The 20000-nt window shown below is 36.3% G+C and overlaps 1 protein-coding gene across 1 annotated transcript in view; it reads right to left on the reverse strand.

Moving 5' to 3' along the window:
* Positions 1–20000, reverse strand: part of LOC131970187 (protein jagged-1b) — a 68209-nt gene that overhangs the window by 23935 nt on the left and 24274 nt on the right. The window contains exon 3 of the mRNA XM_059331513.1: positions 7535–7592. Coding sequence (XP_059187496.1) covers positions 7535–7592 — 58 coding nt within the window. The remainder of the gene's footprint in view (positions 1–7534; positions 7593–20000) is intronic.

Here is a 20000-nt window from a genome sequence, read left to right on the forward strand (position 1 = left end):
ACTGTCATCCCCAACTCCGTTATAATCTCCTCTGACAGGGTATTAACGCCCACAAAGCACTGAGAATATGTGTGTGTGTGTGTGTGTGTGTGGAGGGTATATCTGTGTGTTGCAATGTATGCATGTGTGTATTTAAGAGATGGTGGTGAAGTTAAAAGGGAAAGATTGCGAGATAGAAAGGCAGAAAAAGAAGACTCAGTGATGGAGTGAGGGGGGGTGTACACTACAGTGTGTGTGTGTGTGTGTGTGTGTGTGTGTTTGTGTGTGTGTGTGTGTGTGTGACAGACAGAGCCAAAGAGGAAGGGAGACAGCTATTAGCACACACACACACACATAGCAAACTGCCTGATGGAGAGATGAGATCACCCTGGTTTAACACAAAGGAATGAAAACAGAGGCACATATTGGCCGATGTGTGTGTGTGTGTGTGTGTGTGTGTGTGTGTGTGTGTGTGTGTGTGTGTGTGTGTGTTCAAGTGAGTAAAAGAGGAATGGGAACAGAGCAGCGTTTCACCGCCGGCCGCTGCCTGTTGTCAAATCTGAGGGTTCGGTTTTCCAAACACTCATTACGCTGCAGCAGTGCTTTGTGGGTTTTTCATTATTTTACAACTCTGGTTTGTCAAAGTGGTAATTTTATCATCACCATTTCTCTCCCTGGTGAGAAAAAATAGTAGATGGGAGGAGAGAGGAAGAGAAAAAAATAACCAAATTACGAGCCAGCACAGCAGGGAAGGTGTAAAACAGAGTCTGATTTCCTCTCTAATGGGATGAGATGAGATGGCACAATAATAACTGAACACAAGCAGAGAGAAAGATAAAGAGAGAGAGAGAGAGAGAGAGAGAGAGAGAGAGAGAGAGAGAGAAAGAGAGAGAGAGAGAGAGAGATGTTTCTGCCTGTCACACTGAGGGACAGCGAGTGACACACAGCATTGTTTGTTTTGTTTTTATTTTTTATTTTTTATTTTTTCTTCTTCTTTGCTGGAACAGTTAGATTGTATGAATGATAGATTGATTGTAATAAAATGATTGTAAATATTTTATTGTTATTAGTTTTTATTTTCTTTTAAAATGAATGATAGAATTATAATAATTTATTGTAAATATTGCTTTCAATATTCCTTACTGTTATCTTTTTTCTGATGCTTGCTTTGGCAATATATACAGTGTTACGTCATGCCAATAAAGCCAATTGAATTGAATTGAATTGAATTGAATTGAATTGAATTGAGAGAGCGAGAAAGCGAGAGAGAGAGAGAGAGAGAGAGAGAGAGAGAGAGAGAGAGCGAGAGAGAGAGAGAGATAGAGCGAGAGAGCGAGAGAGCGAGAGAGAGAGAGAGCAAGAGAAAGAGAGAGCGAGAGAGAGTGAGAGAGCGAGAGAGAGAGCGAGAGAGAGAGAGCGAGCGAGAGAGAGAGCGAGAGCGAGAGAGAGAGAAATTATATGTTGATTGTAATTCAATGAATATAAATATTGCTTTCTTTTATTGTTATTAGTTTTTCTTTTCTTTTAAAATGAATAACAGAATTATACTAATTTATTGTAAATATTGCTTTCCTTATCTTGTTATCTTTTTTCTGATGGTTGCTTTGGCAATATATACATTGTTACGTCATGCCAATAAAGCCAATTGAATTGAATTGAATTGAATTGAATTGAATTGAGAGAGAGAAAAAGAGAGAGAGAAAATAGAAAATGTTAGATGGCAGAAGCCAGCAGCAACAGGAAGCCTTGAGCTGCTTTTGAAATGACACTTTACAGAATGTAAGCAGGAATGTGACTGCAGGTAGAAAGAAGTCTTAAATCTCTTTGTGGCCTCCGGTGATGGTCCCCCGCTGCCTGCTGCTGGCTGTGAAGTGCCTGCTGGCCTTCATAGTGGCTCAGAAAACACCGCAGGAGAGAAAACGCCTCCTTTTGACTTGCTATTCCACATCACCTGGGCCGAGATCAATACAGTGGACCAATGGAAGCCAATCGATCAGCTGGATGGAGTCTGTTTCTGCCTCTTCATCTGATTTATGTCCGTTAGTCTCAGAGCAGTTCTTGTTTCTGATTCTAGAGTAGGTCGCCCTGATAAAATGATTCTTATCTTAATAAAAGCACTAAGTCTAAACATGTGTCTTGAGTTTTATAGACAAGCTGTTCTCGGTTATAATGCTTCTAATATTGAATTTCACTTTCTGTCCAGCGGGGGTGGCAGTTTGTGGCTGTGAGTTCTACGTCGATACAGATGAATCGCGGGTGGACGCAGCAGCAAAACTGCACTCAGAATGACCCGATAAATATGTGGACAGAAGAGAACCAAGAGGAAATTAAACTGCTGATATTTTAGAGTAATTCTGGTTTATTGTACACTGTATTGGCAGAATTAAATGTACTCTATGTGGAGTGTTTGACCACTAGTTGTGCTAGGGAGCAGATATTTTGGTAACACTTTACTTGAAGGTATCGTCATAATAGTGACATGATACTGTCATAACTGTGACATGACACAGTCATAAACGTGTCAACGTTTATGACTGCTGTCATTAAGTGTCATTCGGTTTTTGTCATGACAAGTTGACATTCCTTGGGTTGTCTTGATTATGACAACCTGACTTTAACCCATAAGAACCCAGACCCAGTTTTCCTTAAAGGAAAGTTTTGGGGGATATACCACCATTTCTGATGTGTTTTCAAAAACACTATCCCTAAATGTCAAAGATCTGTGATGTGACATAAACATTACATTGGGCGCTTATAGTACATGTGTTTATAATATTTATGTTTATAATATTTAGTATTTTAAAATTTAAAAAAACTAGACACAAATTTGCCTTTTTCTCTGCATCTCCACAACATCTATCAAAATTGTGACATTATTAGTTCTGTTTAACAACAAATTATTTTTTCGATTTGTTTTTAAGTAGCATAATAATAATAAATCGATAATAAATAAATACAAATAACCATGTGTCTTTTTGTTTATCAAAATTGTGACTTTAATTTGTTAAGGAAATATGGTCAAAACAAGTTAAATGCAATACTGGACACCGTATTAACGGATTAGAATTGTTAAATGGGTTTAAACTTCGCCTGGTAACAATAAATAGAAGATGTAACGTGTTTGTTACACGGGTGTCACCATAGGTTCTTATGGGTTAATCAAAGTGACATTACCAGAAAATATCTTTGTCATGACAACTTGACATTAAATTTGTTTGGGATATCCTTATTATGAGAACTTGACTTTAATCAAAGTGACATTACCACAAAATATCTTTGTCATGGCAACTTGACATAAACAAAATATGTCAACTTGTCATGACAAAAACCGAATGACACTTAATGACAGCAGTCATGAACATTTATGACATTGACATAATGTTTATGACACGTTTATGACTGTATCATGTCACAGTTATGATAGTATCATGTCACTATTATGACGATACCTTCAAGAAAAGTGTTACCAATATTTTATTTCTTATTGTCATTAGTTTCATGCTAATCCACTGATGAAGAGTTGGTGATGGAGATGAGAAATGTAGCAACAAAGGCAAAGATGAGACTGTAAGCAGTGCAGATTTCAAATTATTCCAAAAGTCTGCTCTGTAATTGTTTTATGTCTCAGGACAGGCAACAAGTCAGCAAGTGAGATATGCACAATGATGGTGATAAACAACTTTGTTTACTAGAAAACTCTCCAAGGTATAAATACTGAGTTTGGGAAGGCAGTGACATGGCTATAAAGAAGTCAGATGTGCAACAAACACAAAGCAATTAACAATCAAACATGTTTGAAACAAATCTCCAGGGGCCAGTTCACCACATGCAAGCTGCTATTTGCAACATTTAATCATTTCCTCTCACTCATTGTGACAGATTTCACTACAGTAAGTTTAATATCACAAGTATGCTGCGACTCATCACAAATGAAATCTAGAATTATCGCCTTGTGGTTGAATTTGAAGCAAGAAAGAGCTTCAAATATGGACGATGTCGCAAAGAAACTACAAATTATTAAAAGGTTGGATGCTTCACAAACATCTTCAACCCAGCAGCACGGAAGATCTGTGCAATCAGTTTTAAACAAAGACGGAGTGTTTTTCTGCAGAACATTGTGAAAATTCTGTTATAATTAGCATCTGAATTCTTCAGTTATGGCCCAATTTTTTTTTTTTGTGAGATCACAATAAAATCAAATCAGTTCATCCTTGAAATTACATTTTACATTTGTTCCACATTTGAAGGAATTCCCTCAATATGTTCCTGAGATATGTATTGACAGGACAACCAAAAACGTAATGCCTCTGTGCTAAGGACATAAATTAAATAGCACTATCAAAATGTTTATTTATAAGTGTGCTAGAGGTTAGCCAGGAGAAAATATAAATGGTTTATTAACCCTTTATAGGGACTCCTGGAAATTGAAAATGTCAACCCTGAAGTGTTTTTGGAGGATATTACAAGACTTTTTGCTAAATGTTTCATTTTCATATTGCAAATCAAGGTCAATTGAGTCATTATTAATATTATTATTATATTTATTATAGTCTCTTTCCCACAGCAACCCTAAATAGACAATAACACATCATTTGCATCCATCACCACTTTATCTTTTCCCTTTAAACTATTTATTATCTTTTTAGACTACTTATTACATGTGCGTAATGTCTGAATGTCTTTTTTTAAAGCACCTTATATATGAGAAGCACACGTAAATTTAGTTGTATACTTTTTTTAATACAATGACAATAAAGGAAAGCTTGAATCTCGTATGATTTACTGATTGGCTCAAGTTACCAAATATGGTCCTTTGCCTGATAAAGGGTTAACCAGCACACAGAAGTCTGTTATAAGAGGTGAAATCAGCGATTCTGTCAAAAGATTGTTGATTGTTTGAACTCAGCATCCAAAAAAAAATCCACCTGTCCTGTCAGAGAGAACATGAGAAGGTCAGAATAATCAACGCCCCTCTCGCTCCCACTTCCTTTATCTCCATACATCCTTGGCCGGTAACACTTTACAATAACCAACTAAGTAATGTTTATAGATGGTTTATAAACCAATTATTAACAATTTACAAAGTGCTATACATATTTAATCTTTAAATGGTTTCAACCAATTTCTTAAAGGTATAAGAATCATTTCAAAATCATTAACATACTTAATATGGTGTTAAAAATGTAATAATGAGTGCAACTAAAACTATTAATAAACTATTCATTAAATGTGATTGTTTGTTAATGGTAAATTAATTATAAACTTACATTAAAGCATTTCTAAATGGCTAATAGATGGTATATCAGTTAGTTAAACAGTAAATATTGATGTATTTACCATTCTAAATGGCCTATAAATGGTTTATAAATGATGATTAAACATTAATAAACTATGTGTTTACTATTTATAAATGATGGTTTTTGTAAAGTGTTACCCCTTGGCCTTCCTCAGTCCTCTGCATGAGCATAAACAGAATAGTGTTGTGCTGTTTCATTTCCAAATAAAGGGATTTTATTTATCCTGGCTAAGCTATTTAAAACCTGTCTAACTGCTTGTTTTTCCAAACTTGTAACCTAATAAAGTGGAATCATCCCCTGCAGACAAAGGTACGGCCCACACATTAACACCAGCTACACGGTTTTTAAACAGAACTCAGTGAAGGTCGTACTATCTGAGCTCAAAGACATGATATTGTCTCAGTATTTCCAAGGAGTGTAATATGGGTAATCCTCTCTGATTAGCAGCCGGGCCTGATAAGTCCAGTCAGACTGCTACAGGACGGCCGTGTTTGGGTTGAGCTAAGCTAGCGGCCTAGCGGACGGCTTTAGACCCAATGTAAAGGCTGTCAGGAGCTCAGGGTGGAACGATAGAAAATGCAAACAAGATGTTGGAGTGGTGCCGGAGGGCAGAGAGAAGGAGAGAGGGAGAGAGGGAAGAGGAGAAGCGAACACAGAGGAGGAGAAGATTCCCAGTTCCTCATTATCTCTCAGCCATCTTTTGGATAGAGGGAGGTAGAGGACGGTGGGATGAAAGAGAGGACTGTGGCATGACAGGAATGAGGAAGGCACAGGAACATCTGTCTCCATCTGTGTGTGTGTGTGTGTGTGTGTGTGTGTTGTGCTTTTTATAGCATGCAGCTCACATTCTCTGTCATGGAGCTTTTCCTGATTATGAGGAGCAACAACAAGGAGACGAGCAGGAAATTAAAGGGTCTGGATAAAAGACCTAAGATATTTTCACATTGTTTCACCATGTTGAACCACACAAACTTGTAAACAAGTGCTCGGGAATTGTTTGTCTCGATGGAAATGTTGAAAAGTAACTTAATAAAAGGGAGAAAGCTGCCCTCCAGTCCAAAACACACTGGCCCTCATTATTCAAACGAGCGCAGAAACGAGCGCAGATCTGAGCGTATATTTCGTCTTACGACAGGGTTCACGTGGGATTTATCAAACGATCGTATCTCTCCAATCACAGCGTGAAAATGATCGGCTGTTGATAAATGTGGCGGCTCGAAACAAGCATCATTTAAATGTCACGCCCTGATATATATAATATATATATATAATGTATACCCGATTCAGATGACTCGCCTTCAGTAATCTGAATCAGAGTTTACGACACCGAAGGGCGCAATATGGCCAAAAAAGAGGATTTTTTCCCCCCCTTTTAAGTCAGCTTTATTAGCAAGTAAATAAAAGTAATTATAGTAATATACTCAAACAAGTTCACTGAATATTTTACATTCAGAGCAAAGACTTAAAAGTTTTCACAGCTTTTTGGTTGAAGGAGGTAAACAATGTTTTAAAGTAGGTTTTAATTAAAAAAGAAGAGGAATTTCTCAGAGTCAGAAAGTGAAACACTGACGTCCAACAGCTGCAAAACAACAAACTTGTTTTGTTTGGCAGCATAAAAAGTGAAAAGGAAGTAAATCAGTGGTGCTGTCAGCAGAGTAGCGGACAATTAAACTCCCGGCAAGGTTTGAGTAATTAATTTATACATTGTGATATATAAAGCCTAATAATCTATATAATATCTAAATATTGTTGTTATTATTATGATGGAGATATATTATTCACTTCTTTACATTTAGTAATAATTCTGTCCCAGTCAGAGGAGCGTGTGGCAGCGCTGATTGGGAATGTTTCTAGGCAGTTGCTAAATAGCATCATTATGGTGGAAAAAATGTAACAAAAATTGCTAAAAACTTTACCGATGATTAACCAAACAATAGAAATAATAGAAAACAGTATTCTATCTGCTTTTTCTGACATGGAGGCGATGGAACAATATTCCAAAAAATTCACAACATTTACTTTTTACAGCATATATAGCTGTTATACACCTTAGCTAAGTATCCTTCAGACTTCAAAACAACCAGAATATGTTGAAGAAAGAGGAGACTCATTATAAAAAAAAACCTTTCCCTCTTTCGACCTTGTCTGTTGGAAAATGTCAAGCTTATTATTTTTTTCAGCCTCCCTTTCTTTTACCCTTTTAACCTTCACATGGACAGAAACACACACACACACACACACACACACCGCAGTTTCACCTGATTCTGATGTGTCATTGTCGTAGTCCAGAGCCTCCAAGACCAGAGAGAAGGACTTCTGTAAAGAAGAAAACAGAGAAATTGTCTGTTTAACATGCAACACTAATATACATTTTTGAGTTTATATCATATTTAACAGCAAACATCAATTCTGGTGTATTTGGAGGCCAGAGAGAGGTCTTAAATGAAGAGATGAGCTGTGTAGTAAGCATCAGTATCTAGTATATAAAACTTAGAGGGCATTATTTACTAGGTTGCATTCAGCAGGCTTACTGTGTGGTGCATGCAGAGTTTTCTTTACTTTCAAGTGTCAAAAACTTTATATGGCCTCTGTGAGTAATTGCATCCTATATACATAACGCATAATGTCCTTTATACATAATGCAATAGGTGGATTAAAATAAAGATGGAGGAAGGTGGTATTGAGATATTTTACTTGAGTAACAGAAGCAAATCTCACTGTTTAAAAATACTCCATGACAAGTAAAAGTCACCATGCAAAGTTAGTAAATGTATCCTATAACTGAATATTTATACTGGTGCATGTGCATTCTGGCTGCAGATGTAATCATTCTGGGATAAGGAGAAAAAAAGGTAACACTTTACAATAACCAACTAAATGATGTTTATAGATGGTTTATAAACCAATTATTAACCATTTACAAAGTGCTATACATATTTAATGTAATGGTAAATGTTTTCAACCAATTTCTTGAAGGTATATGAATCATTTCAAAATCATTAACATACTTAATTTGGTGTTAAAAATGTTATAATGAGTGCAACTAAAACTATTAATAAACTATTCATTATAATTTAATTGTTTGTTAATGGTAAAGTACCTATAAACTTACATTAATATACCATCTATTTGCCATTTATGTATGATTTAGTTAGTTAAACATTAATAAATGATGCATTTACCATTCTAAATGGCTTATATACGGTTTATAAATGATGATTAAACATTAATAAACTATTTGTTTACCATTTATAAATGATGGTTATTGTAAAGTGTTACCGAAAAAATGCTATTACTTTAAACCAATCACAATAATCATCAGTGTGACTAAACCCAGGAAGCAGCGATGGTGCTCCTGCAACACACACATCTGAAAATAGGCGGCCAATCACAGTCTTATCCCAACCATCTACATCCAGTAATCAGATTAACAAAAAGCTTTTGATTTAGCATTTTAACAGCTGTACATACTGCTGCCGGTGTAGTTTAATCTGCATAAACTGATCATATGTTTTTCATATATTAAGTGAAGTACAAGTGCAAAGCTATACTTGACAGCAGTACCGACTACATATACTTCATGTTATTCCGCTGCTGTGGAAAGTGTTTGTGTGTTTCGATCATCGCCCTGAGCCTTGAAAAAAAAAGGCAGAAGTGATTCACTGCCTGAACACGCCGAGGCTGCAGCTGGGTGCTGATTCAGAAAAACACTCAACCTGCAGCCATGCAGAGAGAGACAGGACGCTACACCAGCATAGGGAGGGAGGACGCCCAAAAAAATCCTGTTCAATTTAATGAACACACTCTTGGAGCAGGTGTGATAGTTATTTTTTTACTCTCTGACAAGTCTTTGTGGCTGCAGCATGCAGGTTAATTCTAGATAGATGGGGCAAGCTGTAGCAGTTACAATCTACGTGACTGAATGTGGATATTTTATTAAAATTCATAGCTTTATGTAGAGATTAAATCAGCATATATAAAGCCATCCTGCAGCACATAAGCAGAGGCATAAGCTGGACATCTTCAAATGATGACTTTGAGCTCGCAGAGACATCACACTCTGGAGAGATAACAGAGGACAGGTATTTTTTTTCCTCCATCTTTCTCTTTTCTGATGCATTTGTTCATCTTATAGATCAGCAATGAATAATTCAGAGCAACACTTTGTCCTGCAACTCTCCATCCATTCCTCCTTCTGTGAAATCCAGCGCCTGTCATGCAAATCGTTCCACTGTGTGCATTGTGGGTAAGGTTTCTCCTAAAGGGCTACATGGATGTGTAGTCACGTCTCGGCTATGAGAGCATATACTGCCAGAGGGAGGAGAGGGGGAGGAGATAGATACTGTAGGAGGTGGCAGGAGGTGAGTGAGGGATTTGGAGGCCGGTTGAGGGCAGGAGGTCGGCAGCACCGCTAACGTTAGCTTGCGGCGTCGCACCAGGAGGAGAAGAGAAGATGAAAGGTTGCAATGAAGGTGCAAAATGTTCCAATGAGAAAATTGGTGGTGTGGAAAACACTGAGTCAGGAGTTTGTTTCAAGTGGAGGAACATCCAGTAAATCTGTACTGCAACAGCTGAGGAGGAAAAGGAGCAAAGGACTGAGAAAAAGGGGGTAGAAAGGATAATTATGTAGGCGTATGTGGAGAAAAAAGGGCAAAGAAAGGTAGAGGAGAACAGCAGCTGTGGCGGAATAACGATTTGTGGGACTCCTGGAGTTTGTTTCAGATATCAGATATGTGATGGAGAACAAAGAGGTCAGACAAAGAGATGATGAGATAAAAAAGAGAGGGCATGAAAGAATAGAGGAGCGATAAGATAAGAAGAATGTTAGGAGAAGGGGGAGTGGAAGAAAACCCACACAGAGAAGTTTCAGAGATAATGAGATGTGGTGGGGAGCAGACAGTTCATTACAGCAGGAAGCCCACAGACGCACCAGCTGGACTCATTAAGCTTTGGCTTAAAACTCACCTGAAGTAATGTTTAGTATTCATGATTTACATCTTTACACTGCCACATCCTGCAGTCCATTATAATCACATTAGTTCTCTACAGAATCACAGCTTTAATAAGTCATTGGATACTGTACTGTAAAAAAAAAAACCCTGTTGTTTTTACAGTAAAAAACTGGCAGCTGTGGTTGCCAGAACTTTACTGTAATAAATACGGTGCAACTTTTTTTAATGTTACGGTAAAAAGATATTAGCACTGTTGATTTCACATTTAAGATTGCGATTTTATTTTAAAAATTTTACTGTATAAATAAAAGGTTTTTCCATCAAAAGAAACACTGTTTTGTAACATTTTAAGTATGTTACTGCCAAAGTAGTTCAAGTCATTATTTTCCCTTAAGTTTTTCTGAACTATGAAGAGGGGAAAAAAAAACATATTCACAGTTTTTGATGAAAGACCGGTGAGTTCTTTGTGGAAAATAAATTTGGGGGTTTAAATGCAATAATGCAGCTTTATTTTAAGAGTTAAGTTTGTAATGGCGGGTAATTTTTTACTCCAAGGACCAGGAGTACATTGAATATAAAGACTACACAAGGGTTAAAAAGAGCAGAAGCAGAAGATGGTGTTTTTTTCTTCCAAACCTTCTTTCTGATTTTAGGGATCAGACTGTTTACACTGTAAAAAAAATGTCTGTAGATTTTACAGTGACCGTAAAATGATAAATGGGTTAATTCAGTTTTAGTAACAATGAAACACTGTAAATGTATATATCAGCCAAAACATTATTTTTTACAGTTTTATTTTTTGAAAAATACATTACTCCAATTTTAAATACACTGTAATATGTATTAAATATATATATATATATATATATATATATATATATATATATACATATATATAAGCGTCACTGTAATTTTTGCTCTAATGATTTTTTCTCTTTTGTAAAAAAATACTTTTTCTCAATGTTAAATATACGAAACACCATATCTCTAACATAAATATAATGTAATATTTTATGGCAAAATCTTTAATTTATGTGGCATTTATAAAGTATTTTCTTGTCAATTATATGGCAGAACAGCGTTTCTTTTGATGGAAAAACTTATTTATACAGTAAAAAATGTGAAACGTGAAATGTGAAATCAACTGTGCAAATATCTTTTTACCGTAATATTAAAAAAAGTTCTATCGTATTTATTCCGGTAAAATTCTGGCAACCACAGCTGCCGTTTTTTTACCGTAAAAACAACAGGTTTTTTTTACAGTGTATGATGAATCGTCCACAACTACAAAATGCACACGCAGCATTAGCTCACTGCTGGCCTCTTAGCCTTATCGTCCTTCCAATCGCCCTCCCTCTTCCTCCCTCTTCCTCACCCTTCCTTCCATCCACCGTGTGCCTCTCCCTCTCTGCCTGCCAACTGTTCCTGCAGGTTAAGACCTGTGGGAAGTCCAGAGCCTTTTTCTTTTCCCCTCACCTCGTCACCTACAAGTGCTCATGGCCAGGTAAGATATGATATCCTCATTGATACAGGAAGGGTGTATCTGAGCTCAGCCCTGTTGATAAGGTTGGGGGTCCTGTATGGCAGCCAGGAGGGGTCAATCTTACCATGGTTACCAAGTTAAAATCACAACAACAACCACTGATAAGACTAAAAGAGAATAAACTCTTCCTGACAAGCTTTCCAAAACACACACTCACAGGGACACGGTGCAATTTGTTTTGCAATCACAAAATCTGTGATGTCAGAGAGACCTGCGGCCATTAGAGGGTCTAAAGCGAAGGCAGAGTGACCTCACAGCCTGTTAGAGAAAACACACTCGGAGAGGAAAATCAAACAGTAAACATCACAAAGAAGAAGCTGATAAGATCTCAGCTAACGATAAAGTGATATTTTTACCTCGTACGGACTCAAACAACATCTGAGTGTTATTTGTGCCGTAATGGCCAAAGTGATGACAGCAGGGAAATGACATAATGGGAAATGTGTGTGTGCGTGTGTGTGCGTGTGTGTGTGTGTGTGTGTGTGTGTGTGTGTAATCATTATAGAGGAGATGGAGGACAATAGTCCATCTCAAAACAGTGATAAGAAACATCTTTGTTTAAATGACAACCATTATTATGTCTTCTTTCACATTTCAGAGCTAAATTGTTTCTCTTTCTCCTGAAAAAAAGTAAAATTTGAACCTCGCAATGAAAAACACGGCCAATTTGCAACTTGCTGCTGTCAAATTAAAACGAAAAACCTTTGAACAACCAGAATAAACTACTGTGATTATTCACACAGTGCCACATACAAAATGCCAAAAAATCTCCACTTACTATGTCACTGACTTTGGTGAAACTAGATTATATTTTATCAAGACATTTTTCTGTTTATTTCTTTTCTTGGAGATCCTCATTTGGGGAATACCAGTTTGCCTTGTATATATGTTTGTCTGTTTACCCTATGTTTTTGTTATTTACTTTGTGAATATATACCTTGAAAAAAAAGGGGGGGGGAAATGCAAGGTACAATATTGGAAAGAAAACAAAATGACTCATTATGTTTGTGAAAGTAAGAAGCCTTGTAATAAAGTATTTAAAAAAAAAAGAAATTTTTCTTGTTTTCCCTTTGATGTCAGAAAAACGAGAGAGGGACTTTTAGTGATTGGTGAGATCTTCATTAATAAAAGGCTGCAGACAGATGCCGAGCTGGCCTTCTAGCTTCTGGACTAGTCAGTAATATTAGCTGGTTTGCTATATCTTGTGTTGCTACACTTGCTTGTTTGGCTGTTACCAAAGTTGACTTGGTAGTTTTTGACTGAAATGTCATTGTAACAAATGCACACGTGCAGCTGTTCATATTTATGACAGCAGTGGACACGTGAACTGCACTCTGAAACAATAGAGGTGCAAAATCCTAAAAAAAAAAACCCTGAAACAATTCTTGCATGATGTTGTTTTACCATGCTACATTTTTGTAACTAATTCAGCTTTATAAGATCACTTCTAACTGTGGTTGGCATGTTCACAAAAAAACTCATTGAAATACTCGCAAATTCCAAATTTCAACTCTAGAGAATATTGGAGGATATTACATACAGCCAGAATGTGTAAAAAAAACAACATACGGACCCGGGGGAGGGGGATATTTTGAGAAAAAAGTTCAGTGGCAAAATGTGGCAAATCTACGAGAAAAAAATGCTGAGATTTACTAGATTTAAAGTGGTGAATCTGCAAGAAAAAAGTATTTTTTCTTCACTTTTTCTCGTAAATCTGCGATGTTTTTCGCACAGATTTGCCACTTTAAATCTCTTAAATCTGCGACTTTTTTCTCTAAATACAATCTGCAAGAAAAAAAACCCTCAGGTTTGTATTTTAATTCCTATTTGGCCCTAATATGCCGTCATAGTCAAGTTCTCCCCGTACAAGTCACTGAAGAATAACTGTTTGTACGACTGTTTCCTGCAGATTTTTTATTATTATATTATTATCTGGAAGAAAGCCAAACAGAGAGACACGGGGACCTCATTTTAGATATCTACTGAACACATAACAGTACTTCCTTTAACAAAACCATTTCCTATTAGTTGTCCAAATAAAAAACTGCAGGTGACATGTACATTTTTTACACAAAGCGCAGCTCTCCAGTTACTCTGACAGGTGAGTCCCTGTTAGGAGAAGTAACCCTGCAGGGCTTTCTGCCAGGAAGCACTATTTTGTTTCGGCTTATAGGGGGAAAAAATTATCATGGTTTGAGTTTTTTTTTTTTGAAAGAAGCAAGATGTCAGCCTGAAAGTGCTTTCTGGCAGAAATTCCTTGAGGCTAACTTCTCCCATCTTCCATTTTCGGATCTGACTGACATGTTTTCTTGATGACCATCACCTGTTTTTAATTTCCTCTCTGTCCATTTTGTTCATTAGATGTTCTTCTACATTGTGAATTACTATTTTAACCTGAATCATGAGAGCCTTGCTTGCATTAGATCTTTTTTGTTTCTTATTGTCTCCACCTAAATATGATTTACAGTCTATTTCATCACAGAAGAAACCCGCAGGTGGAACTAATAAAAGTACTGATGTGCTCCTTTCTGCAGATTAGTGCCATGCAATGCAGACATTTATAATAAATTAATTAATTAGTTACACCTGTTTGACAAACCGAAAACTCTGCTCAGTTTCAGTCACTGAAGAAAGAAGCAAGAGGACACTGGTTTCAACTCTTTGTTGCATTTCTAGCTGCAGCTTGTTTAATTATTTAATGAGGAAATAAACAGTCTAGTATACTTCCTGTTTAAACGCTGTACAGTCTCTCAAAAACTGTTTACAGTTTACATGATACTCCATGAGACATATCACTATCAGTATGTTTAAATAACACACTGTAGGTTTTATTCATATCTGTCCAAATCTGAACTTGTACACAATATTATCAGCTTTGTGCTGAGAGGAACATGACTGAAGATGGATTCAAATGTGAGATTATATTTGGCATTTCCTCGACTAATGAAACTCCACTGACACTCATATGATTTTGATTTTGGTTTTTTTGCAATGAATGATGCAAGAACACCACTTTAAATCTTATGTACAAGAGAGATGCTCAAATGTTTCTTGTAAAAAGTCACTCAGCATAAAAACAACTTTAAAAACAACTGATCAACTAGAGAAATCTTGGTCCACTAACACCAAATCAACCAATTTTTCTCACTAACACTAACATGATGTTGTACATCATTTATGTTTCATTAATTGTCTGTTTGGTTTAATTTGCCATTGTGTCTTGGTGTTTTAAGCTGATTGCAGCTGTGTGTAGCATTATTGCACCAAAGCCCAAATATTTCCCCTCAAGAACAATAAAGTATCTTATCTTATCTCATCTTATTTTTTGGGTGTACAAGTGGATATTTGACTTTTTTCCCACATCTAATTTCCGACTTCTTGTCCGTTTTATTTCCTCTCCATCTAAACTGTTGCTGCTGTACAGAAACAACCTGTTTTCCACTCAGATCTCACTCTGATTGTTGCCAGTCACGGCATGTGCGGCCGGTCTGAGCCGGGCATGGCCGGAGATAAGAGGGGTTTCCCGAAAAAACAACAACACGAGACATTAAAAATTAAAAACAAGGGAGTTAGTCGTGATGATAAAGCCTTCAGGCTGCAGGCTGTCTGCTCGTCTGGCCGTCCGTCCCTTCGGCCTCCAGTGTCACATTAGTCTAGCAGCGCTAAAGCTCAGGATTAGAGCAAACTATGCTAATTCAAACCACTGAGCAGACATTTGTGATGGCATGTCAAATTCTATTTAATGAAGGTTCAACCTTGTTTTCCATCCTCCAAACTCTGCAACTGCCTCTGTCACTGCTCCAGTTTCTCAGCCTGACCCCTCTCTCTCTCTCTCTCTCTCTCTCTCTCTCTCTCTCTCTCTCTCTCTCTCCCTCCTGCCATCCCTCCCTCCCTCCCTCCATCTCTCCCTCTCTCTCCCTCTCAGACATGGGCAGGGTAGGATATCCCGACAAAGCCAGGCTGTACAAACACAGCTCTACGACAGGAAGAACTCCCAGCCCTGAGAGAGGAATTTCCCCTCAGAGCTCACACACTAATGCACACACACTTACACACACACACACACACACACACAGGCATCCAATATTACCCGGGTAGATTGCTAATCTTTATTTTTCCATTTACAATGCTTTCATTCATCCCTACAAAATATTAGTCTGCGTACTACAATGGAGCGTAGGAAACTAAATGTGTCATTTATCATGTTAGAACAGGATTTGCTGCTTTAATCATTTAACAATAACTACAAGAGCCCCGAAACTGACCAGTTAATACTTTTACTTGTCTTTGTAGAATAAAAAACGTTATAATTATAGGTAACGCTTTATAATAAGGTCCTTAATAACCATTAATTAACAAGTAATAAGGCATTGTTCTCGCTTTAGATCCGGTAGTTGCAAAAAGCATAGTTAACTTATAGTTAACTTATAATAGATGAGCAATAAAGTATATTTTAATATCAATAAGCAAACAAAATAAGATTAATAAAGGCATGGCAAAGACATAATGGGTGGGTCATGGGTGTTTGTAATGCCATTATTAACACTTATATAAGCTTATAAACACACAATAATGTTAATAAGCATCTTGTAAGGACTTACAAGGGCCTTATTACTTGTTAATTAATGGTTATTACAAGGACCTTAATATAAAGCGTTACCTTAATTATATTGTGGTTTGTTTAGGGATGTTAATAAATAAAGGTTTTGATTGAATAATACAGTTAAATAGATTTTATTTTTAATTAAATACAACTTGTGGTTACACATGCAACCACATGCACCTTTTATTGGAGAAGCTTATTGGAAAGCTTAAAACGCAACTTTACTTTTTTTTATTCTGATAATTTTGTTGCTCTCACAGCTGGATGGCAGACTGACGGGTCTGTTATTTGTTCTGCTGCTCATGTTGGCCTGGACACTGCTGAAAAAGATCTCAATGAGTCTTTTATTCCTGGTTAAATAATAAATACAAAGGTGAATTATTGTTTGGCAGTACACTTGTACTTATCTTTCACACGCACATTTTAATTTTTAAACCTGTTTCTCCCTTTGTTTTGTTCTTGGCACACATTTAACTAGGCTATTTATCTATTCCCTCATTTTCACTTCATAACCATATTACCAATTTTCCGAATTAACATATAATAATTAAAAGGCTGTGTATTATTTGTTAAGGATGGAGAGAATCTTTTTTAGATTAAAATGTTTTAATTTATTTTACCATCTAACTGTTTCTTTCTTCTTCTTCTTCTTCTTCTTCTTTTTTTTTACCAACTTTGGCTGTAAAAAGAAACTAATGCATCTTTGTTTCAACACACTATTTTAATTATTTAACCCTCAATATTATTTTTCATTTTTGATTTGCATGACAATGTTGTATTGTTTTTTTTTTCCAATGTTGGGGCTCCACAGCAACTCAAACAGTATAAATCCTAAAATATAATCAACACACTGTTCTCATCTGACTGGTCCAAACTGTAAAACAAACAAATATTTGAGTGTCGATGCTGCGAAATAATTTTATGTCAAGACAACAAAAACAATTGAGTTAACTCAAAATAATCTTGCTATTTGACCCAATATTTTAAGTTAAAATTACTTTTTGCACAAACCTTTGTTGTATTGAAAAGGAAAAACTAGTTATAATAACAAACAAGCAACATTGGGTTTTACAGCATCAGGTGAAGCTCCTAAGCCTTTATGCACATGAGACAATATAAATCTATTATACACACATATTAATAATTCGCTGTGGAGCTGATGGAGAAAATTAAATTAACAGCAAATGTTCGACACAACTTTTAATATTCATAATCCGCAGCTTGTTGTTCTGGTACACCTGCCAACTCTCACCCGGCATCAGGAAGCTCCAGTAATTATAGGATCACACATTAACAAACACAAAAGACAACTCACACACACAAACATGCCAACAGTCGCCATGGCAGCAGCTGTGCCTGCGCCTGATTGGACGGCTGACATCTCACCTGCACAGCTAATTAGTAGTGGAGGTAACCACAGTAACAATGCCATTACTATTCCAGCGGCAAAGCTCATCCAGTAAATATTGGAGGATAAGGAAACATGTTGGCAGTTTCAAGTGGAACAAATACTGCAAACAGCTCCGGAGATGTTTCACATTGATTTCCACTCTTCTGAAGAATAAAATAAAATGTTATCTGAACACTGAGGCTCCCCACAGGCTCACAATTAAAGCAGCCTCGTGTCAAACATGATTATTGTGTTATTGATGGATTCTTGGCTCACAATATCAAAGCAAAAAAATCAATCAATTTGGATCAGGGAGTGTCCAGTGTTGAGAGACGTGGCGATCGAGTGGCTAATTTGTGAGTTACAAAAGTCTCTGTGGATATTATCCAATGCCGAGCATCTCCCTGCCCTCAGGTACACACACACACACACACACACACACACACACACACACACAGATGTTGAATTAAACCCCCGGTGTGCAGCCCACCCTGCTCCCATGACCCCGTCCCTATAATTAAATGTCTCTGTTCTTGAATTCTCATCTTCTCTCCTGTTTTTCTTTCATTCTGGACATAATTAGCAGCAACCTTTATCTTCCCCCCTTCACCTTCACTCACTTACCATCCACCCATCTCCACTGATACCATCTTCATCATCATCATCATCATCATCTCTCTGTCTACCTCCAGTACTCAGATTCTCTACTTAAGAATACAAGAATGTCCCTTTAATTGTATTTACTTATTTTTTGTTATCTGTTTTTTTTACTACATTTTTTTTAAATTAAATATGTATATGTATATATAATAAGTTAGGTATTTGTTATTTCTTATTGATTTTATTTATCTTTTTTTTATTTGTTTATTAATTTACTTATTTTTATTATTGTTATTTATTTTATCATTTTATCTATTCTTTTATCACAACCCATCTTTTTTTGTTTTTCCTTTGTTTGTTTATCTTTACTTTTCAACTATATTTGCCAATTTCTTGGGGCTATAGGTGCCTATGGGAGGGGGGAGGGGGGTTGTTATCTGTTCTGTAGTATTTTGTATTCACTTCCAATTACTGGTGTATGGAACAGTATTGTTTGTTTGTTTTATAAAAATGTAAAATCCAATAAACAGATTGTTTAAAAAAAAAAAGAATACAAGAATGGAAAAATCTTCCAGTCCTGCATTCAAAACTATACACAAGTCACAGTACAGAGGTGTTTTCAGCAAACTAAACTGAAAGTATCAAAGGTTCTGCAGTAAAATGTCCCCTGTGTTAGATATATTATTATTTATAAGATTTTCAATACTGATGCAACAAAGCGTAAGCAGCATTTCACTGTTTCGGCTGGTTGAGTTGGAGTTATTTAATGGGATCCTCCAAAGGATTACAAGATAAGTTTGTGGGGTTGTGAGATGATAAATGTGGTTCTTCTATAAAGAAAAACTAATTTATTTTTTGTATGGGTAAAATATAGGCTATTGAGCATCTTTAAGGCTTGAACAGGTATTTAAATTAAATTTATAGTTCGCTGAGATTAAAGGTAAACTATGTGGGATTTTTCTAAAAGTTCATGTATTGCAAATAAACACGTATTACATTTATAGGAGTGGGAGCCTGTACCTGTATTTTCTCTTTTCTTATTATATTGCTGTGTATATGGGACATTTCTGTACCAGGCAGTGTCTGTATAATAGAAACTTAAAGTACCAAAGATAGTGGTTCTGCAGTAAAATTTATCCTGTGTTTGATATATTATTATTTATAAGATTTCCAACACTGATGCAACAACGTGTAAGCAGGATTTTATTGTTTTGGCTTCAAGTTGGAACACCTTCCTGCAGTGTTGTGCTTTAAAATGTCACAGCTGTAAAAAATAGAAATAAAAAAATAAAAAAATCATCATAAAATAACATTTTATTCCTGATTCATGGCTTTGCTCTCGAATACGCCAATCCCTCTCTTCATTCCCTAGCTCGCTCGACCACCATGGATCTCTCTCTTTTCTTTTCTTTTCTTTTCTTCTCTTCTCTTCTCTTCTCTTCTCTTGCCTAAACTACCAACCTTTTACCAGAGAGTGGTCATATCACAAAACAGGCAGAAACTAATTATACATATTTGATCTAAAGGGCACAGACATTTCTATAGTTTAATTTGGAAGATCTGTTATCTAAGATGGTTTAAAGACAAAATCAGACTTTGGTGAAAATTGATATCCGTCAAGAAAAAAGCAAAATAT

Source organism: Centropristis striata, chromosome 4 (genome assembly GCF_030273125.1).
Source record: "Centropristis striata isolate RG_2023a ecotype Rhode Island chromosome 4, C.striata_1.0, whole genome shotgun sequence".
In the NCBI taxonomy this organism is placed as follows: Eukaryota; Metazoa; Chordata; class Actinopteri; order Perciformes; family Serranidae; genus Centropristis; species Centropristis striata.